The 19,159-nt window shown below is 36.8% G+C and overlaps 1 protein-coding gene across 3 annotated transcripts in view; it reads right to left on the bottom strand.

Annotated features, from left to right (window-relative positions):
* VAV3 (vav guanine nucleotide exchange factor 3) overlaps positions 1-19,159 on the bottom strand; it is a 2,320,370-nt gene that overhangs the window by 60,371 nt on the left and 2,240,840 nt on the right. Inside the window, exon 26 of one of the 3 annotated variants that reach the window (XM_044086042.1) lies at positions 10,059-10,142. The exons of the other annotated variants lie outside the window; for them this stretch is intronic. Coding sequence (XP_043941977.1) covers positions 10,059-10,142 — 84 coding nt within the window. The remainder of the gene's footprint in view (positions 1-10,058; positions 10,143-19,159) is intronic. 3 annotated transcript variants of the gene reach the window in all.

Below are 19,159 nucleotides of genomic sequence, written 5' to 3'. Positions count from 1 at the left end.
AATCAGATGACTAGACATCTCACACATCCAGTTACACAGCATATTTATAAAAGAACATTCAATCTTTCCAAGTTTAACCCAAAAATGTTCATTACTACACTATATTAACTGTAACTTCCTAAAAATCATTCCCTTAGATGATGATGTAAATTAATTCAATACAACTTTCTGAAATATCATAAATAGCTTTGCACCCTCTAGAAGGAAAAGACTGAAAAAAAATCATGTAATTTGGCTATCCCAGAAGAATAGACTACTGATGAAGGATAGAGAAAAGCATGGAAAGAATTGCAAAAATTTAAAACACCTCAATATCTTGAAAACTTCAAAATGCTTCACAATTGGACTAAAAAACAAATCAAAAAACTATACTATAACAACTTTCAGAATAATACTAAACACAACCCTAAAAAAGTTTTGGACATCCAGTAAAGAAATCTTAGATCCTAGCCAAATATTCACACCTCTCTCCAAATAACTCACCACTCGAAAATGCAATACAGTTCAACTCTTATTTTATAGATAGTACAGCATCTCTAACCAAGGATTCCTCAACATCTAATCCCTTCCCTGCCCAACAGCCACATATAACCACATCCACTTTCACCTTCAAACCAGTGCCCACATCCTATATAAAACTACTCTTAAACAAACTTAAACCGTGCTCTTCTTCAGCTGATAACCTTCCAAGTGAGTACCTAAAAATAGCAGCCAATAGCATTGCCTGTCCTGTCTCAATCATTATAAATAGGTCAGTCAAGGAATCCCACATTCCCTCTCTCTGGAAAAAGTCACACATCCCTCTGCACAAAGGAGGAAATTCAACAGACATTAATAACTTCAGACATACTGCAATCTTATCTCCACTCACCAAAATACTTGAAAAATGTATTCAAAAACAATTGCTAGACTATCTCCTGCAGAAGAACTCCTATCCCCTATACAACATGGCTTCCATCCTTCCCATAGTACTAGCACTGCCCTTCTAACCTATATAGATACTATCAATAAACCTAGAGACAATAGCAAACTAGTCTCTTCCTTATTTCTAGACTTGTTTAAAGCTTTCAATACACTTTGTCACAGCAAACTGCGACTTCAATTGTCCTCACTAGGTCTCTCTCAGCCCTCCCTTCTGTGGTTCAAAAGCTACCTGTCAAATAGGTATCAGTCAGTAAAATGGTACTCTGTGCTCTCTCCTCACTTCCCAATCACCACCGGTGTACCATAGGGCTTTACCCTTGGTCCCCTCCTCTTTAACATTTTCACCAGCACCCTCTATATTTCCACACAACTAGCCACCTTAATACAATACACAGATGATTCCACTCTCATTTGCACATCTAACAATTACTCAGGAAGCTTTAACAGCCACTGAACCATGGCTTCATACCTCAGAACTCATGCTCAACCCAAAAAAAACAAACTACAAAATTTCTTCCCCAAATCCCACTCTCATGAAAAAACAAAATTTAAAGTCCTCTCTCTTGATAATACAGAAACTTAAGTCACTTCTCATAGCAAATTATAAGGAGTGATAGTGGATGATAATCTAACATTTGACCTGCATTTACTAGACTGCATTAGAAAAACTCTATCAAAAATTAGGGATGCTTTACAGTACCAAAAACTTTTTATTACTGATGCAACTAAAACTACGATTGCCTCTACTTATCTCCTCATGGTTGTTCTTTATGGTTATTTCAACCCTACTAACCTCCAGGCTTCACAAAAATTAAAATGTGAACAATGCTATAACAAAGTTGCTAAATTTGCAGCACATAGCCATTTCAAAACCCACCACTGTATAGCACTAAAAAGCCTAAATTGGTCGGAACACAATTTCTTTCCACCTATAAAATTATCCATCTGCCTCTCCAGCACTAAATAACATTCTACACAACTATGTTCCCAGTAGTTCAGTGCGATCCAGTGATGAAAAACTCCTGTCTGTTTACAGACCTAGCAAATCTGCCGGGCATTGTCTATACTCATACAAGGTTGCTAAGGCCTTGAATGCCTTACCTGTATCCATGATGTATATACCCTCCCTCATAACTTTCAAAACCACTCTGAAAGACTTCCTGGCTGAAATCTGGCTCATTTCTTGCCCAGAAGTAGGATGATCTACATCTCTTAATGTGAACAAGTACCTTTTCATTCCTTATATCACCTTACTCTCTCTTTTTCACTCACTTACTGCTCTCTAATTCTCTTCCATGACTTTCTCTCTAAATATACCATAAGCCTGTTTTTTCCTCACTTCATACTGCAATTCATGTTAGTACTAGACTAACTTACCCTTAATTTCTCTACAAACTGCCTAAAATTTCTCTAAACATTAAATGATTGTCATTCACCTTGTATCGATTCTTAACCAATGCTTTTAGATTGTCTAATTTGTTATAATTATTTAAACTGCAGATGTTTTTGTTTTATTGTTGAAGATTGTATAATTATTTTTCTTAAAATGTTTTGTATTAATTTGGAGATTTTCTCTCCGGGCCTCCATTGAAAATGGACTTCTACCCTGTTGGACTTTCCCTGTAATCAAATGTCAATAAATAAATAAATAAATAAATATTTAACCTTCATTAACATTTTGCAGTCTCAATAGCACAAGAAACTATGATGCTGCATCCTTTATTTTAAATTACCCTAACAAGTACACAATTGTATCATTCAAAATTTAATTCTTTGGAAAAAAAGATATGTTCATGAACATATTTTTCATTTATTTATTTGACATTTGTGTACCAAGAATGACCGAATGTATAGGAAATACCCATTTTCAGTGGAGGTCTGGGGAGAAAAGCTCCCGAGAGTTAAATAACATCCAATAAAACAGTCGTATGGATGCAATTAAAAAACGTACGTACATACAATTTGACAGTGGGATACAATGGATACAGTGGAATACAAGCAATACAATAAGGCATGAGGAGTGATTTTATAATAAAAGAAAAAAAAGAAAATCCTAATAAAACATGACAATCGGTATATATAAAAGAGTAGAAGCATAGTCAACTGTACTAGAAAATAACCAAAAAAGACAATACAAGTCCCCCCTAATAATACAGAATGGACAAGCGTTGGAACAGTATAGATAGGTAGTGAGATGTAAGGTTAGCCAGAATGTAAAGTATTTCTTAATGTAGGTCATACAGGAGAGGTGCATGGGCATAGTTCAGCATAGTGATACAGGACTTAAATGCTAGGTGGTTTGACATAGTTCTGACTGAACAAAGTTCCATAGTTTGGCTATGCAGTGTGTGTATAGACTTTGTCCAATTCTTTTTTGTTGATTTACAAACTTCAAGCAGGTTTTTGTCTTGAGAGCACATAGGGCAATTTGGAAGATAACGATGAAGTCCTGAGGAGATAGAAGGGTAGGTAGAGGGGTTATATAGTATTTTATGCATTAGAAGAAGTGTGCATTGAGTTCTAACGTAATGCACAGCAATTATGGACTCTTTACAGAAGTTAGCTGCAAATCTAGCTATCTTATCACAGCATACCCCCCATTGTGATTTAACAGATATCTGGATGTGAGTCAAAATATCAGCCAAAGAAAAGAGAGTGTAGAAGGTAATTGTTAGCGAGGGCGATTCTACTAGAAGAAGTAAGGAATGATTTTGCTCTATACAGCACACCTAGCTTTTCATGATTTTTTTATAAAGTTTTGTTATGTGAAGATCAAACTTTCTGTTGTCATCTATGATGACTCCAAGCAATTTGGTATGGGTAACAACTTCAGTAACTATACTGTTTAGAGGTAATGTGGAAGTTAGTTACATTTAGCACTGGCAAGGGACTTTGGAAAATGTTTTCTTATTTATTTACCATTTGTTTGCCAGGAAAGTCCAACTGGGACAGAGCCCATTTTCAGCAGAGGCCTGGTGAGAAACACTCCGTGTCTTTGGAATGTGGGAGGAAACCACAGCACCCGGAGGAAACCCAAACAAACACAGGGAGGACATGCAGACTCCCTACAGAAGGCACTCCGGCCCAGAATTGAACCACACAATCTCTTGATATGAGGTAACAATGCTAACCACTGCACCACTATGCCACCCTAGTGAAATAGTAGTAGTTTAATCTTTTTGGGATTAAGCAGAAGTTGGTTTTGATGGGTCACAATTCAGCTGACTGTAGCTGTAGTAGGCTGTCAGATGAGCAGATGAGAGTCGAGTCATCTGCATAGTGAATAACAAATCTCATCTTGTACAAAATGCTTGCATGAGAACTTTGTTGCCCCATAGTACAGAACAGCAAAAACAATGCTGTTAATAGACACAAGCATGGACATTTTAGTACCATCTTCCTTGTGGTGCATTTATATGCAAAAGGGTGCTCAAATAATTTACAGTAAACAACCCTACTTTAAGTACCACCCAGTATCTTCTGTAGCTAACCACATAGTAAGTTATAGTGTTTAAATATTATAAACTTACCAGAAAGTCTATTTACCAACCGCAGACAGGAACATGAGACGGGAAGAGGACAAACAGCTCTGGAAAAGGATACATAATTCATGCAACGAAGCAGCAATACACAATGAATATCATGATGTTCGGATTGTTCACTTTTTAAAAATAACTTAGTTATGTTATGTAAGCAGATGTACTAGAATTCCTTTAACAGGTACACTTATGACTGATGGCACATATTTTCTGAAATATTTGGTTTCTTCTTCCTTTCTATAATGTCTGCTTGACTCAAAGTTTTTTTTCACAATACTAAGAAGGTATATGCTACTGAAACACCCTGTTTAGAGGAAGGGGGTCACAAGTCTGAAAGGGAGTAAGGTGAAGTGTTGATTTAGTGCTAGGGTGAGTGATAGTATGTATCATATTGAAATGATTGTAGGAACAGTTGTGTATGACTGAATCACGGAACTTGTATAAAGACAAATGACCAATTTATTTATGTATGTATTTATTTACTTATTTATGTTAGAGGGTGGGCCAGCTTTTCTAAATAATCCTTTACAAGAATATTAATAATCTAGGGAAGAAGCATAGCAACATTTTGCATCACTAATATATGTATGTATATACATATATATATATATATATATATATATATATATATATATATGGGGTCTGGTTACAACAACATCGACAGACAAGACGACACCGAAGCGAAATCACCTCCAGAGAGAGAAGGGATGAAAATGAAAACATGGGGAAAGGGGATGTAAGGATTAGTATGTGGTAGTGTTAGGCGAGTTAAGTAGGTGGTAAAAGGGATTTTTGCGGTCTTTAGGGGTAGGGATGGGTTAAGTGAGTTAGGGTTAGTTAGGTAAGGGTGCTTGTAAGGTTTTTGGGTTAGGGAAGGGTTGTTAAGTGAGTTAGGTTAGTTAGCGTTTAGTGTAGTGTGCGATGTGACGGACCCTTAGGTTAGGGTTTCGTTAGGGTTGTGGATAGGTTTGGTGTTTGTTTGTAGGATTTAGTGTGCTTTGTGTTGTGTGTGTGGTTTTTGGTCAGGGAATTTGTTTTGTTTATTGGTCGTTGTGATGATGTGTTGAGTGTGTTTGAACTGTCGATGATGTGGTGTCGGTGATGTTATAACCTAGAACCATATATATATATATATATATATATATATATATATATATATGTGTGTGTGTATGTGTGTGTGTGTGTGTGTATGTGTGTGTGTATATGTATGTATATGTAACTGTCATTTCCCTTACTCTGACTAGTGTATAACCAGATGCCACCGATGGATTTACTGCAATTCAGCAAGGCAAATGTCATCAGAAATACTCAGCCTAGGGACCTAAACCTCTCCTGTAACATCAACAGAACTCTTTGGAGGGATGGGTATACATCACAGAGGACACCACTGCTTTGAAACAGACTCCCCATCTATGTAAAATTAAGCTCATCCTTGTCAAAATTCACGAGCAATCTTGGATCTATGGATGGGAAACAAAACATTTACTCCCAGGACTGCCCCCTGTGCTACTACTGGACAGAGGCAGCTCTAAAATGCTTTATTCCATGCATGGGTCCCCTCAAATTATCTGTGGTATGATCTCAGTTACTCTCATTAGGGATAATATATAACTATAGAGTAAGGCCAATCTTACACCAAATCTGATAGGTTAATTCAAGCACCAAAAGGAAAAACTGTCCAGGCTTATAATGAACTACAAAGGCAGCTAACCTAGAAATTACCTAGGAACATTTGGAACTATGAAGGCTATGTTAGGGGGAACATGTCACCTTTGAGCACGATTACAGTTTTAAATAAATAACTGGTCACATCACTGCAAATGTGAGTAGTATCTAAAATGTAGCCTTAATCTTCAAATGTTGAGACATAGCTTAACAAGCAGGACATTTCAGACATATGAGGCATTGTACAGGCTCCACCTCGATAGCATGAAATACATCACCTCCAAAAACAGATGCCTCGCCTTGATGTATAAAACTACTAACAGAAGTATGCATACGATTTAAACACACGTACCTGCACAAAGCCAGTTTTGTGCAATTGCAAGAAATGAAAACTAATACCTTGTTTAGATTTTTTAGCAGGACTGCAGATAATTTAACAGGCCAAACTATGGAGAATATGAGGCGGATAATTTTCTCAAGACCAACAAAATAAAGGCAGTCAGACTATTCAAGCATGCAGTGCCATCCCTTCCATAAAAACTCTCCATCCAGTTTCTTGTCATGAATTACTACACACATAGATGGGGGCAGTACAGTGCATGGGTATGTACTTTAAAGAAACTGTGCCCCATAATGTGGTACTGCAATATCCTACATGTCCTGTGGGCTACAATGGGCAATTAGACAAATACTTCTAGGTTTAAGGTCAGTGAAGGAAGCATATTTTTCACTGAAACTTAGTACAACCATTCTAAACTAATGGAGATAAGTTTTATTTTGCTGAAATGGAAATGGATTCTTCGACACTAAATAAGCCCCTATGTGCATATAAAAGCAGTGCATGGGTGCAAAAGTACATGGGACAGATAAACAAAAATGACACTTTCTTATCAATCACTACAGCAAAAATCCAGTCAAAGGGGTGATTCTAGTTCTGGTGGCTAACATGCACACACATTTACAGAGGACTTCCACTTTTAGTTTATGAACCTGGTGAGTTTATTGAGCCAAACATAAAATGGAAAGACAAAGAAGGGTGTAACAAAGAACTGCAGTTTGTAAAAGAACACCAATGGATAGAATTAGATAATGCATATGCAATAGTGCAAAGCTATGACAAAACTGGAAGTACATCCAGTAATTTATCAAGAGGAAATACAGAATTATTAAACTGATGATGTTTATTCATAAATTACATCAGTAAATGTGAATGAATACCTATTCATACCTTCCACCTCCTCACTCTCTCTTCTCCACTTACTTCCTTATGTCGATCAATTTCTTTCCTTTGGATTTCTCTCTTAATATACTATAAGCCTGTTTTTACTCACTTTGTATTGCATTTCCTGTTTGTATTACCTTTAATTTCTCTATAAAATGGCCAACATTTCTGTAAATATTTAATCACTGTCAGATAAATTCTATCTATTCTTAACCAATGTTTCCATTTTATGTCTAATTTGGTGTATTTATTTAATCTGTAGTTGTTTTTGTATTATTTAAAAAAATGTTTTGTAATATTTTGGAGGCCTCTGTTAAAATGGGTTCCTACCCAGATGGACTTTCCCAGTAATCAAATGGCAATAAATACATAAATAAATAAATACATTTCTATACTCACGATCAGTAGTGTGGGTATGACATGCCAAACTCAATTGCGTTTCTTTTAAATCTTTTTTTTTTTAATTTAAGATATATGTATATTTTGGTCTGTAAGTGATACCACCACATGAACTAAAGCCACTAGCTGTTGTGGTAGCCTGAGCCATTGTGCTTTCAAGCCAGAGTCTCTGGCAGTATAAGTGTTGTAATCCACATATTTCATCATGTTCACAGATGCATTCTTTAATGCATTCCTTATGCATTCTCTTTTTTTGTTAGTACCCCCTCTAACCTTACTAATTTGTGAAATTATTTCAGTTCAGAAAGCTTTTACTTCCAGAAAAAGGCACTTTAAAACCAATGGAATACCTATTTGATTTTCAAGTAATTAATCTCAAAGTGCAGATTCTGAATTCAGGGGCAGTGGATCAAGTATAAAGTGGGGGTTGTACAGAAAAGTAAATATTGTGAGATGCATCTCAGAAAAGTTACTGTTCATAAATACCAAAAGACAGTAATACACTGAAGGCAGGATGGACTGCATTTTTTTCTTGAAACTTTCACTGTAATTACTTTACAGTACAAATAATAACTATAGACACCATCACCTGTATAAAAAAGCTTCCTGAAAACAATTCAATTTGTTTGCACCTATATATCAGTGCTACATCAACATGTACATTGTGTTATTTAAATACCAACTAATATAAGATTTTTATCTACGACTGCCTGATGGGTTAGCTCTTACTGGGATTTTTTTAATTCATTTTATTTTATAAATCTCAGCAAAAAGCTACAAATGCCAAGGCTTAAAATGTTTCATGGTATTTCATGCCAAGACTAATCTGTTTCACTGTATTTCCAAATACTTTCTTTGTCTGTTTGGAAAATCATCAATTCTAATCACAAAAGTGTGAGCTCATGTTTTAGGACTCTGTGTAATATGTTATTACCCTGCCTTCTTGTCATTACTCCTTCATCAACACACACATACCCGGACATAACACATCACTAATGATAGCGTGCTGCAGTTATTTAAAAGGCACATATTGAAAACGTCCCAAATTAGCTTTGCACTCAGCTTAGGGAAGGACTTACTTTTCTCCTGAGATGGCTCATAAGTTCATAGATTGCTTCTAGGCTAACTGCCTTTAATGGCCATTTTAAGCCTAGCCAATTAGGCCATGTGAGAATCAAACCCTGCACCCTGTTTCTGTAAGACAGATATCATAATCATTATGCCAACCTCCCTGTGGTTGTTGCATCCTGCATACTACATAAAGGAGTAACTAAAGTGGGAGGGAGGAAACTATTTGATGTCAGGTTTGTAAACATAAATATCATAATTTAGTGACTTTTTGTAGTGCAAAATAAACATAAATGCATTCTTCGCAGTGTGCATACAAATCCCTACACAACATTGGTGCTTCATGTTTCTTTAATGTAAACAAGATAAATGAATGGATCAGCTAAACCACCATGCTTTTCTGTGTCTCCATTTCAGAAATGTAGAAGTTTAGCCTTGCAGTCCCTTGGTATACATGCACACTCCTTGAAGGAAAATGATTATCATTTTAGAATCAACATTAATCTGTCCACTACTGTAAACAAAATATACAATTGTAATATGTATTCTTCCAGCTTTTTATTTAATAAATTGAGCAGTGTAGGTTAATAAACTGTGTTATTAATTTTGGCATTCATTAAAGTTCTAGAAGATGATGAAACCAAGTTCAGAGCTGAGTGTTTCTACAATCAGTCTTCCTTAGTGGCATCTTTCTCTGCATAATTAATATTTAATGAGGCTGCCAATTCAGTCATTAGGTATCAGCAATAAGGTATGGATAACTCATCAAGAGTGTACAAATAACATGTTTTATTTCCTAGTCACATAGCTCATTTGGTGTCATTGTGATTAAGGTGATTAAGCATTCAGGATGTACCACGGACATTATGTGTACTGAAGAAACAGGAAAATGCTTCCTGAAAGCAAACCTGTCAGCTTCTCAGAGCAGCTGAACAACATCATGCATGCAAACTCACATACATGTTACAAAGTACAATTGTTTAATCCAAAAGGGAGGGGTCAAAGATATGAAAGTCAAACAGATGGATTTATGGCACATACCATTACTATTATGTAAGCACACCACATAAAAGTTAGGAATGGTTAATTAAACATAACTTTGGAAGCTTTGTTCAACTCTACAATTGCTAAGGGAGGCATGCATTCACCATGCAGACAAAATGCCTTTCATTGCAAACAGCAAAGCAAAAATGAGCAAATACAAAAAGAAATAAAATTTAGAGCAAATATAAAAGCAGTACCTGACCAGAAAGGAGCAGCAGAAGGGGGTACAAAGCTGTAGCCTGGTGGAGTTACAAAAGAAAACCCACAGAACAAAGAGGGGGCTTAGAGAAAGAAAGTTAAAAAGAAAAGCAAATAAATGTTTATGCATCAACATGTGCAATTTAACACTATGCACATTTATATCAACAAACACAGAATACAAAACAGCAACTTTTTTCCATTTTCCAGTGCTAAATATTAAACATTTACAGGGCCGGGAGCAATTCTATAAACCTTTTAAAGTCAAAATAAACATTTAAAGTAAAAGTATACTGTGCTGCAAACTGTACATGTTTTGCACATTTAAAACCAGAAAGGTTTGTATTATGATCCCTGTGAGCAATACGTCTTGAATTAATCCATGTTTCATGGATGCAGAGTAGTATACTTTTAATTTGGAAATGGCAAAACAGCAAGGTACTCTCTTAGTAAACAGAGTACGCGATTTCAAATAAAGTATATGAAATGCACATAAAACATAAAAGTTACCACCACAGGAAATTTGTTTTGTAAAATGGTAACACTCTCTCAGAATACTTATTTAACCAAAATTCTTTAAGCACTGGAAAATGATGAAAAGTCACCACTTAATGCTTATGACAGACAGTTCAAAGAAAGCAGTGCTAGCAATGCTACTGCAGATGTCAATGACTTCTAAACCAGTGCAAATGCAGTTACATTGTTGGCTTCTTGTACAATACCGAATGTACTGCTTCAAGTGATACTATAGGTTTACTGACTAGCCTCTATGAGACTTTTTTTGTATGTATTTTTGATGCATGGGGTCTGTGCTTGCTGCAGAGCTGGAAGGATTTTGTAAATTTCTGAGTTTATGGTGAGATAGCAGAACAGTCAGGTTAAGGGTTTTTTAATCTACCTCTTCTTGCAATGTTGGAGATAATACATTTATAGATTATTTTGCATTTTTTTGCACTTCTGTCAACAGAATGAATTCCAATGAAATGTATTTATGCTGGAATAAGAAAAAAATGTAACTCTACACACACACACACACACACACACACACACACACACACACACACACACACACACACACACATGTCTATATGTGGGGTAGAAACAGTGATTGCAAGGTCATTCCCAGTTGCCACAATCTTCTGCCATATACCTGTACATATATATGTATATATCCAAACAGAAAAGAAGAGGACAGCAACACTGGAAAGGTGTAGATATAATATTTGAATGAACACAAATGGCCACAAATCAGCAGTTGACTGCAGTTTCAATCAGAAGCCTCTCCAGTACTGCTTAACCTTGAAAAAAATATTTTTATTAAAAAGGTAATACACATTATGTGATCGCATCTCTCAGTGACATCACATTCCAAAATCAAATGCATGGTAAAAAATTAAGCAAAGAGAAATATTTCTCCTGCAATTTGCATAGACAACAACTTATATATAATTACAAGCAAAATACAAATTTCTGCTGATGGAAAATATATTAACATATATAAAAAGAAAAAAGGACAAATATGTGCACATAAACCAAAAATATGTACGTGAATGTATAAAAATATAATTATAAAATAAAAGGTCATTAGTATTCAAAAATGTGCACACTGTAGACTGAACATTCCAAAAGAAAGAAGTCTGGACACTTAAGTCTTCTTCAGTGGCTGGCTTTCTATTGGAATACGATCCTCCATGCTATCCAAAATATATTTTAAGAGAGTCAAAGTTAAATATCAGAAAAAAAAGGAAGTTCTGCAAAACTGCGAATAGTTGAGAAGTACGGTTACCAACGGTATGATCGATCAGACTGCTGGCTACCACTTCTCTCAACTATCCACAGTATTGCAAAACACACCAGATTTTCCTCATATTTTTTTGATTTACTATTAAATTTTTGAATCTAACTCCATCGACTACACTTTGTTCGAACACGTAAAGTCAAACACGGCAATGCGAAACTCCAAAAGCCAACCTAGGAATGGGTTTTAACATGGGTCGAGATAGGTGTTCACTGCTATTGCCGAACTACAAACCTCGCCCCTATCTCGACCCATGTTAAAACCCGTTCCTAGGTTGGCTTTTGGATTTCGACATTGCCGTGTTCGACTTTTCGTGTTCGAATAAAGTGCAGTCGATGGAGTTAGATTCGAAAATTTGATAGTAAACCATTTTTTTGACATATTTTTATTTATTTTTATTTATTTTACATTTGTTGACCGGGCTAGTCCAACTGGATATATGTCCATTTTCAGTAGAGGCCCGCGGAGAAAAGCTCCAAGCATAAACAATAACAAAGTTAACAATATATAACAAAGACATGTCTAATAATAGTACAGAGGTAGTATTGGTTAAAGAAAAATATAGTATTAAAATATTGACTATATACATTATGCTAAAAGTTAAACTAAATAATAAAAAATAAAACAAGTACACTAAAACACAAGTTGGGTATGAGCAACAGAGTCAAGTCCTTGTATTTATCTTATTACTATGAGAGAAAAAAAAGAGAAGTAAGTAGATTTGGAGGTGTAGTTTAGGGGAGAGGGGCAGGGGTATGAGCAGGAGGGGAAAAAAGTTTCAGTCTGGGATAGCACACGGACAAAGCCACTGAGTTTTAAGATGTTCTTTAATATGTTTTTTGAATAGAGAAGTAGAAGCTAGGGTAGAAAGTTCAGGAGGGAGCTGATTCCAGTTTTTACCTGTAGTGTTAGGGAAAAGTGAGTCACCAGCTTTGTTGTTAGATTTAATCGAGGAGACCAGGAGTTTATTTGCATAATGTAGTGTAGCTAGGTTTTTATATGGTGAAATCAGATTAGTGAGGATAGGGGTGTTATTAGGGTGATATAGGATCTTCTGAGTGATAAGTAACTGTTGACAGAGTATATGGTTCTGCAATTCAAGCCATCCTAGTTGTTTGAGGTTAAGGCAATGGTGAGTTTGAAATGGAGAGCTTGTGATAAATCTAGCTATGCTATTATAACAGGTAGAAAGTTTTGAGATGTTGTTTTTAGATAGGTTTGTATATATAGCAGAGGCATAGAAAAGGGTAGAAATTAGGTGGGTCTGGGCAATAGTTTTCCTGGCAGAGGGGGTAAGGAAGGGTTTAATTCTATATAAAGTTCCAAGTTTTTTGTTAACAGTCTTTATGGTGGAGTTAATATGGTCATCATAGCTAAGATAGCTATCAAGTGTATCAACAAGTAGGCAGGTGGTAGTATCTGGGGTTATGTTTGTAGCATTGTTAGAGGTTATAGAGAAGAATGGAGTGAGTGATTTATGAGTTGGAGTAAAAAGCAGTAGTTTTGTTTTTTTGGGATTAAGGAGGAGGCAATGTTGGATAAACCAGTTTTCAACATTTTGGAAAACAGTTTGGGTGAGGGACTGGAGGGAGGCTATGTTATTAGCAGTACAGATTAAGGTTGAGTCATCTGCATATTGAATGCAGGTGGCTTGAGGTATGTTCATATGGAGGTCGTTAATAAATAAGGAAAAAAGAAGGGGACCTAAGATAGAGCCTTGTGGGACTCCAATATTTACTGGAAGTAATGAAGACAGTTTGTTATCCCAGAGCACTGCTTGCTGTCTGTTTTGAAGATAACAACTAAACCATTGTAGTGCTAGTGGATCAAGAGAATGATACTTTAGTTTGTCTAGAAGTAAGTTATGGTTAACCATATCAAAGGCTTTTGACAGGTCTATAAATAGCGCAGAGGAAAAGGAGTTATTGTTACGATTTTTATTAATAGAGTCAGTGAAGGATAGAAGGGCAGTTGTGCTGTGGAATGGTCTAAAGCCATGTTGGCAGTTGGCTAGTGGATTATTTTGTAGTAGGTGGTTGAGTAGTTATTTGTGAATACATTTTTCCATTATCTTAGCTAATGGGGAGAGTAAGGCAATAGGTCTATAGTTAGAAAGCTCAATAGAAGATCCACCTTTATGTAGAGGGATGATGTGGGATACTTTCCATATGGTAGGTATTTTACCTTCAGAGATAGTTCTGTTAATAAGGATAGATATGGGGTAGTCTATAGCTTTTGCGGCAATTTGTAGGTATTCAGATGGGAGATGGAGTGCAAGGTTTCAGTTTTTTAAGTAGCTTATAGATACGAGACGTAGGAACAGGGTGTATATGAAAGATAGGAGATGAAGTCTTGGAGGTATTTGGTGGGAAGGCAGTAGTTGGAGGTAGAGAATTGGCTAGGGATTGAATGGCTTCTGTAAAGTAGTTATTAAAGGCATCAGGGATCAGGCTGGAATTATTATGGTTGAAACCTAATGGGGCAGGAGTAGTAGAGTGTCCTGGCTGAAGAAGTTTGTTTATCCCTGACCAAAATTTTTGTGGAGTTTGTTGAGTGGATTGTTGGAGGTGAAGGTAGAAGTCTTTTTTATCTCTAAGAGTGTCCTACTTGGTGGCATTTCTTAATTGTTTAAAGAGGAGGTGATCAGATGGGCATTTAGTAGCCCTCCATTTATCCCATATTTTGCTTCTAAGGAGCATTTTTTGCTTAGTTTGTTTAGTTAGCCATGGGGTATATTTGGTTCTTATTCTAGTGGAGCGGTAAGGTGCGTGATAGTCTAGTATTTGAAGAAAGTTAGTGTTGAAGTAGGTCACAGCCTCATCAAGTTCAAGATGGGTCAACGGTGACCAGTCACATGCTTGCAATTCGTTAAGGAATCTATCTGGATTAAAGAATTTTTTTGAGCGGGAAGTTTTGAGATTATGAGTAGTTGGGATATGAAGTTTTTGTCTAATTATGTAAGTGAGCATATGGTCACTGATATTGTCGGGAAGGATTCCTGGAGTATAATTGCTAGGGTAGTTATTAATAAGGATCCAGTCAAGAGTAGATTCTTTCCTGTTAGGTTTGTGGATTCTAGTAGGAGTGGTAATTAATTGAGAGAATCCACAGAGATTTAAGTGGTTGGTGGGGTTCAGGGAATTGCAGGTAAGCCAGTCTATATTGAAGTCGCCCAGTACAATAGTCTCCTGGGGTAGTTGGGTAGAGAGGTAATTAAGTACGTTTTCAAGAGTATTGGTATTGTTACCAGGGGGAAGATACATACAAATTAGGCATATAGATTTGGAGTTGTTTATTTGGAGTTTAGTAGACAACATTTCAGATTTGGGGTCTAATGATGGTAGTTCATTGAAGAGGGAAACCTGGAGATTAGATTTATAGAGAATGGCTATACCTCCACCTTTTTTGGATTTGCGATCACATCTAAGGATATTATAACCTGGAGGAGTAATTTCCTGGTCTAGAGTAGCAGATTTTAACCAGGTTTATGTAAGACATAGAATATCAAATGAGTGCAAATCCAGGAGTGCATGCAGGTGGGAAATTTTATTGTTGATACTTCTAATATTAAGGTGAGCTATCAGGAGGGAATTAGGTGCTTTAGCTAGTGTAGAATGCTTAGGTAAAGTTATATTGTCAAGGCTATTGCTATTGTCATTGTTGGGGCCAGAGTCTGGATGAATATCCCCGTCTAAGTAGAGGAGACATTGGAGATAGTGCTGGAATTTAAAGATTTTGTGGGAATTGTTAAAAATTTTTTTGTTAGTGAAGTATGTCATGTGGGTAGTTCTGTGATATTTTGGTAATATATAGTTAGAGGTAGAAGTGATGTTACTGTGGTTAAGGATGTAGATGAAAGAAGATGGTAAAGTTTGTTGGAAATGATGGTTTTGTTCAAGTAGAGTAAGATTTTCAAAGAAGGTGAGAGAATATGGTATGGTCAGAGAGGCTATTGTGGTAGTTAAGAGTAACATGTGTGTGTAATTAGTTATGAGTGTTGGGGCCATGGTGGTGAGTGGATATCAGGTGAATTCAGCTTGTGTGAGTTGGTGAGGTAGAAAAATAGTTGAGGATGTTTCAAGAGAATGAGGAGGGTTTATAATATAAAACAAGGAAATGAATGGAGGGAGAACAGGAGGTGTAATGGGAGGTAGTCAGTGTAGAGGATGGTTAGGATATGTAAGATGAGTAGTTCAAGTGAGTGGTAATTAGAACTAATTAGGTAAGACAGAGTTAGGGGAGTGGCCTAGTGATGTGGAGCTTTGTGATTGGTTGAGAAAAAATAAGGGGAGTGGTCAGTGAAGTATAAGTCCAGGACTATTGGGGGTATGTGGGAATTGGGGGTAGGGTAGGGGAGCGGAGTGAGCCCGCAGGGCGAACGAAGCGGGGCAGACCCAGGTAAGGTGAAAGCAGTGAGAAGAAACAATCAGTAAGGTGGAAGGTAAGAACAGGAGACAGTAAGTCAGAAGGCAGAAGTTGTGAGTCTAAGGAAGGAGGAAGTAAAAGAGAGGGGAAACCTGGGAGAGTAAGGGTTAACCTAGTAGTAGTGGAGGTGGAGAGGAGGGCTAGGTACAGGGTTTATAAGGACTATGGAAGGAGGTAGGTTCAAGGTATAAAGGACTATGGAAGAAGATGGTAAAGGAGAAAAGTGCAAGAAGCCTGAAAGGTTTAGTGTAGGAGGTAGGAAGAGAAATAAAGTGAGATTAGAGGTGGGTAAAGACTGTCATCTAGTGGTCAAAGCCTGTAGGTGCCTTGTAAAGAGATTGCAGCAGTTGTAGAAAAAGTAAAAATAAGAGTGGTGGAGAAGGGAGAGGTTATGGGGGTACTACAATACAGGTAGGGGGCTGCAGTATCAAGAGACAGATAGTGGAGAGCAACAGTAGTAAAAACAGGGGGGGTAAGGCTGCTGGCAGATATGGCAGTTTAACTAGTACACCTAGGAGGTGTAGTGGTCTAGTATATTTAGTCCAAGGGCGTTTAGATTGCCCAGGTGAGGAAATACCCAGGCAGGTTTAGGTAGGTGGTTATAGCTGGTCTTTGGAGTCCAATACGGCACAACCAGAAGTGAAAAAGGTGAGAATAAAAGCTTTGAACAGCTGGGGAAAAATAAAAGAAAGTGAGAAGTAGGTTATATTAACATAAGGCAAAGCAAGACAGACATTTCTTTCGCAGTGCAGATTTAACAGAACTAAAATAACTTGGTCAAAAATAAATCATAAGCACCAGGGGTAGACATCATATCCTTTGTAAAATCTTTGTTTTTGACCAAACACATTTCAAAACATAAAGCAATCCCCGTCTACCCTACTGTACTGTTTTGGTGTACTGCGCAAGCATGCAGATGCAGGCATCTTCCACATGGACAGTACATCAGTATGGAGTAAAAGAAGTGGAAGAAAACTAAAGAGTTGCTATACAACAAAATTATTTAAGAAAGGTAAACAAGTTTTTTCTAAATAATTTCATTGTACAATAGCAATAATCCACTTCTGTATGTGGGTATCTAAGGATTTATCCATGGTTTGCTTTGTTTGATCACTCGGACTTCAACTTCATGATCAAACCACACCAACTGTGGCTAAATCCTGGAATACCCACACCCAGTCATGGATTATTGATTAATTATACAACTACCCCCCATTAATATTCTAAAACATGCATGCTGATTGGTCAGCATGCACGTTGTAAATCAGAGTTATACGAATGGAAAAAGGTCCAGTCACCCGGAATTGTTCCATTAGTACAATTCTTTTTTTAAAGCAACGGAGAATGCAAGATCTCCGTTGCTTTTTACACACTGTCTCGCTATGTTAAATGAGTTTAACATAGTGAGACAGCTTTAAAAAAAAGTAACGGAGATCTTCCTATCTATGTTGCTTTTTTTAAAGGTGTCTCGCTATGTTAAATGGGTTTAACATAGCGAGACAGCTTTAAAAAAAGCAAAGGAGATTCTCCGTTACTTTTTTAAAAGCTGTCTCGCTATGTTAAACTCCTTTAACACAGCGAGACAGTTTGTAAAAAGCAACAGAAATCTTGCTTTCTCCGTTGCTTTTGCCCACAGCTCTGATGTACTGCGTAAGCATACACATGCACAGTATATCAGAACTGCTGCAGAATACCAGACAGCTGCAGAAGGGTAGCAAGGAGGCTTTATACAATGCCATTATTTAAGAAAAGTAATTATTTTTTTTCTGAAATAATGTCATTGTATAATAGCAATAACCCACCTCTGGGTTCGCCCTCGTGACCAAACCACACCAACCGTGGGTAAATCCAGCATTACCCACACCCAGGCGTGGGTTATTGCTATACTATATAATTCAGAGCATCTCATTTAAACCAGATTTATACAATGCCCCATACATTCAAAATCCAGTTTTTTCTTTATAATTTAAAATTTGTTTATGAAACTTAACAGTGAACGCATTAGAAAAAACATATCAATGGCTAAAAAAGTAAAAATTATGCTATTATTTTCTGCCATATGTTTATACAGAGGGCTTCTGGACCTTTTACAAATGATGTCACTCATATATAATGCAATATGTTGTCTGAATGAACAGGTCTGTCCTATGTAAAACAAATCAGATATACTCATCACTAGGTTGTTGTTGTTGTGTCTTTCGGCTTTTCCCGGTTAGGGGTCGCCACAGCGGAACTCCGGTCCACTAATGATTGGCAGCTGATTTTTACGTGCCGAGTTGCCAGCCCTGACACACAACCTTCAACAAAGGTACGCCCATTCACGCATGTCTCCACGCAGAAGACGCTCTAGCTGAGAGTCGAACCGCACAGTGTCTTACTGTGAGGCGACAATGCTACCGCAGCACCACCACCGCGGATTATACTCATCACTAGGTAAACAATATATTCTGTTTTGTGTGTAAAATGAAACCTAATGGCATAACCTAATGGCATAACTTTTGCTAATGTTGACAGAAGAAGAATGCTGTGTCGCATGAATACACTGCCACATAGTACAAGAACCACACCTATAAATTCTAGCTCTTCCCATTGACATGTTAACAGCCCTGGTAGCCAAATCAACATTTTATTTATACCTGGAAAAAAATGCCAGATTATGGTTGATATGTCAGAAAACATAGCACCCAAAGCACTGTCAGATTTTTATACAGGCCAAAATTTATTTACCCCATTTCTATTCTAAAAAGGATTCAGATTATAAGTAGTCACAAACATAATACATGTTTGGTGGTACTACCCTATGCATTCCCATGGACTTTGTGCAAGAGAACATGCTTGACTATATTATTTGCTATAGGTTTTTGCCAATTTCAACTT

This window comes from Protopterus annectens, chromosome 10.part0 (genome assembly GCF_019279795.1).
Source record: "Protopterus annectens isolate FY-2018-M chromosome 10.part0, PAN1.0, whole genome shotgun sequence".
Classification (NCBI taxonomy): Eukaryota; Metazoa; Chordata; order Ceratodontiformes; family Protopteridae; genus Protopterus; species Protopterus annectens.
The sequence above is the reverse complement of the archived record's forward strand: the minus strand, read 5'-3'. Positions and strand labels throughout refer to the sequence as shown.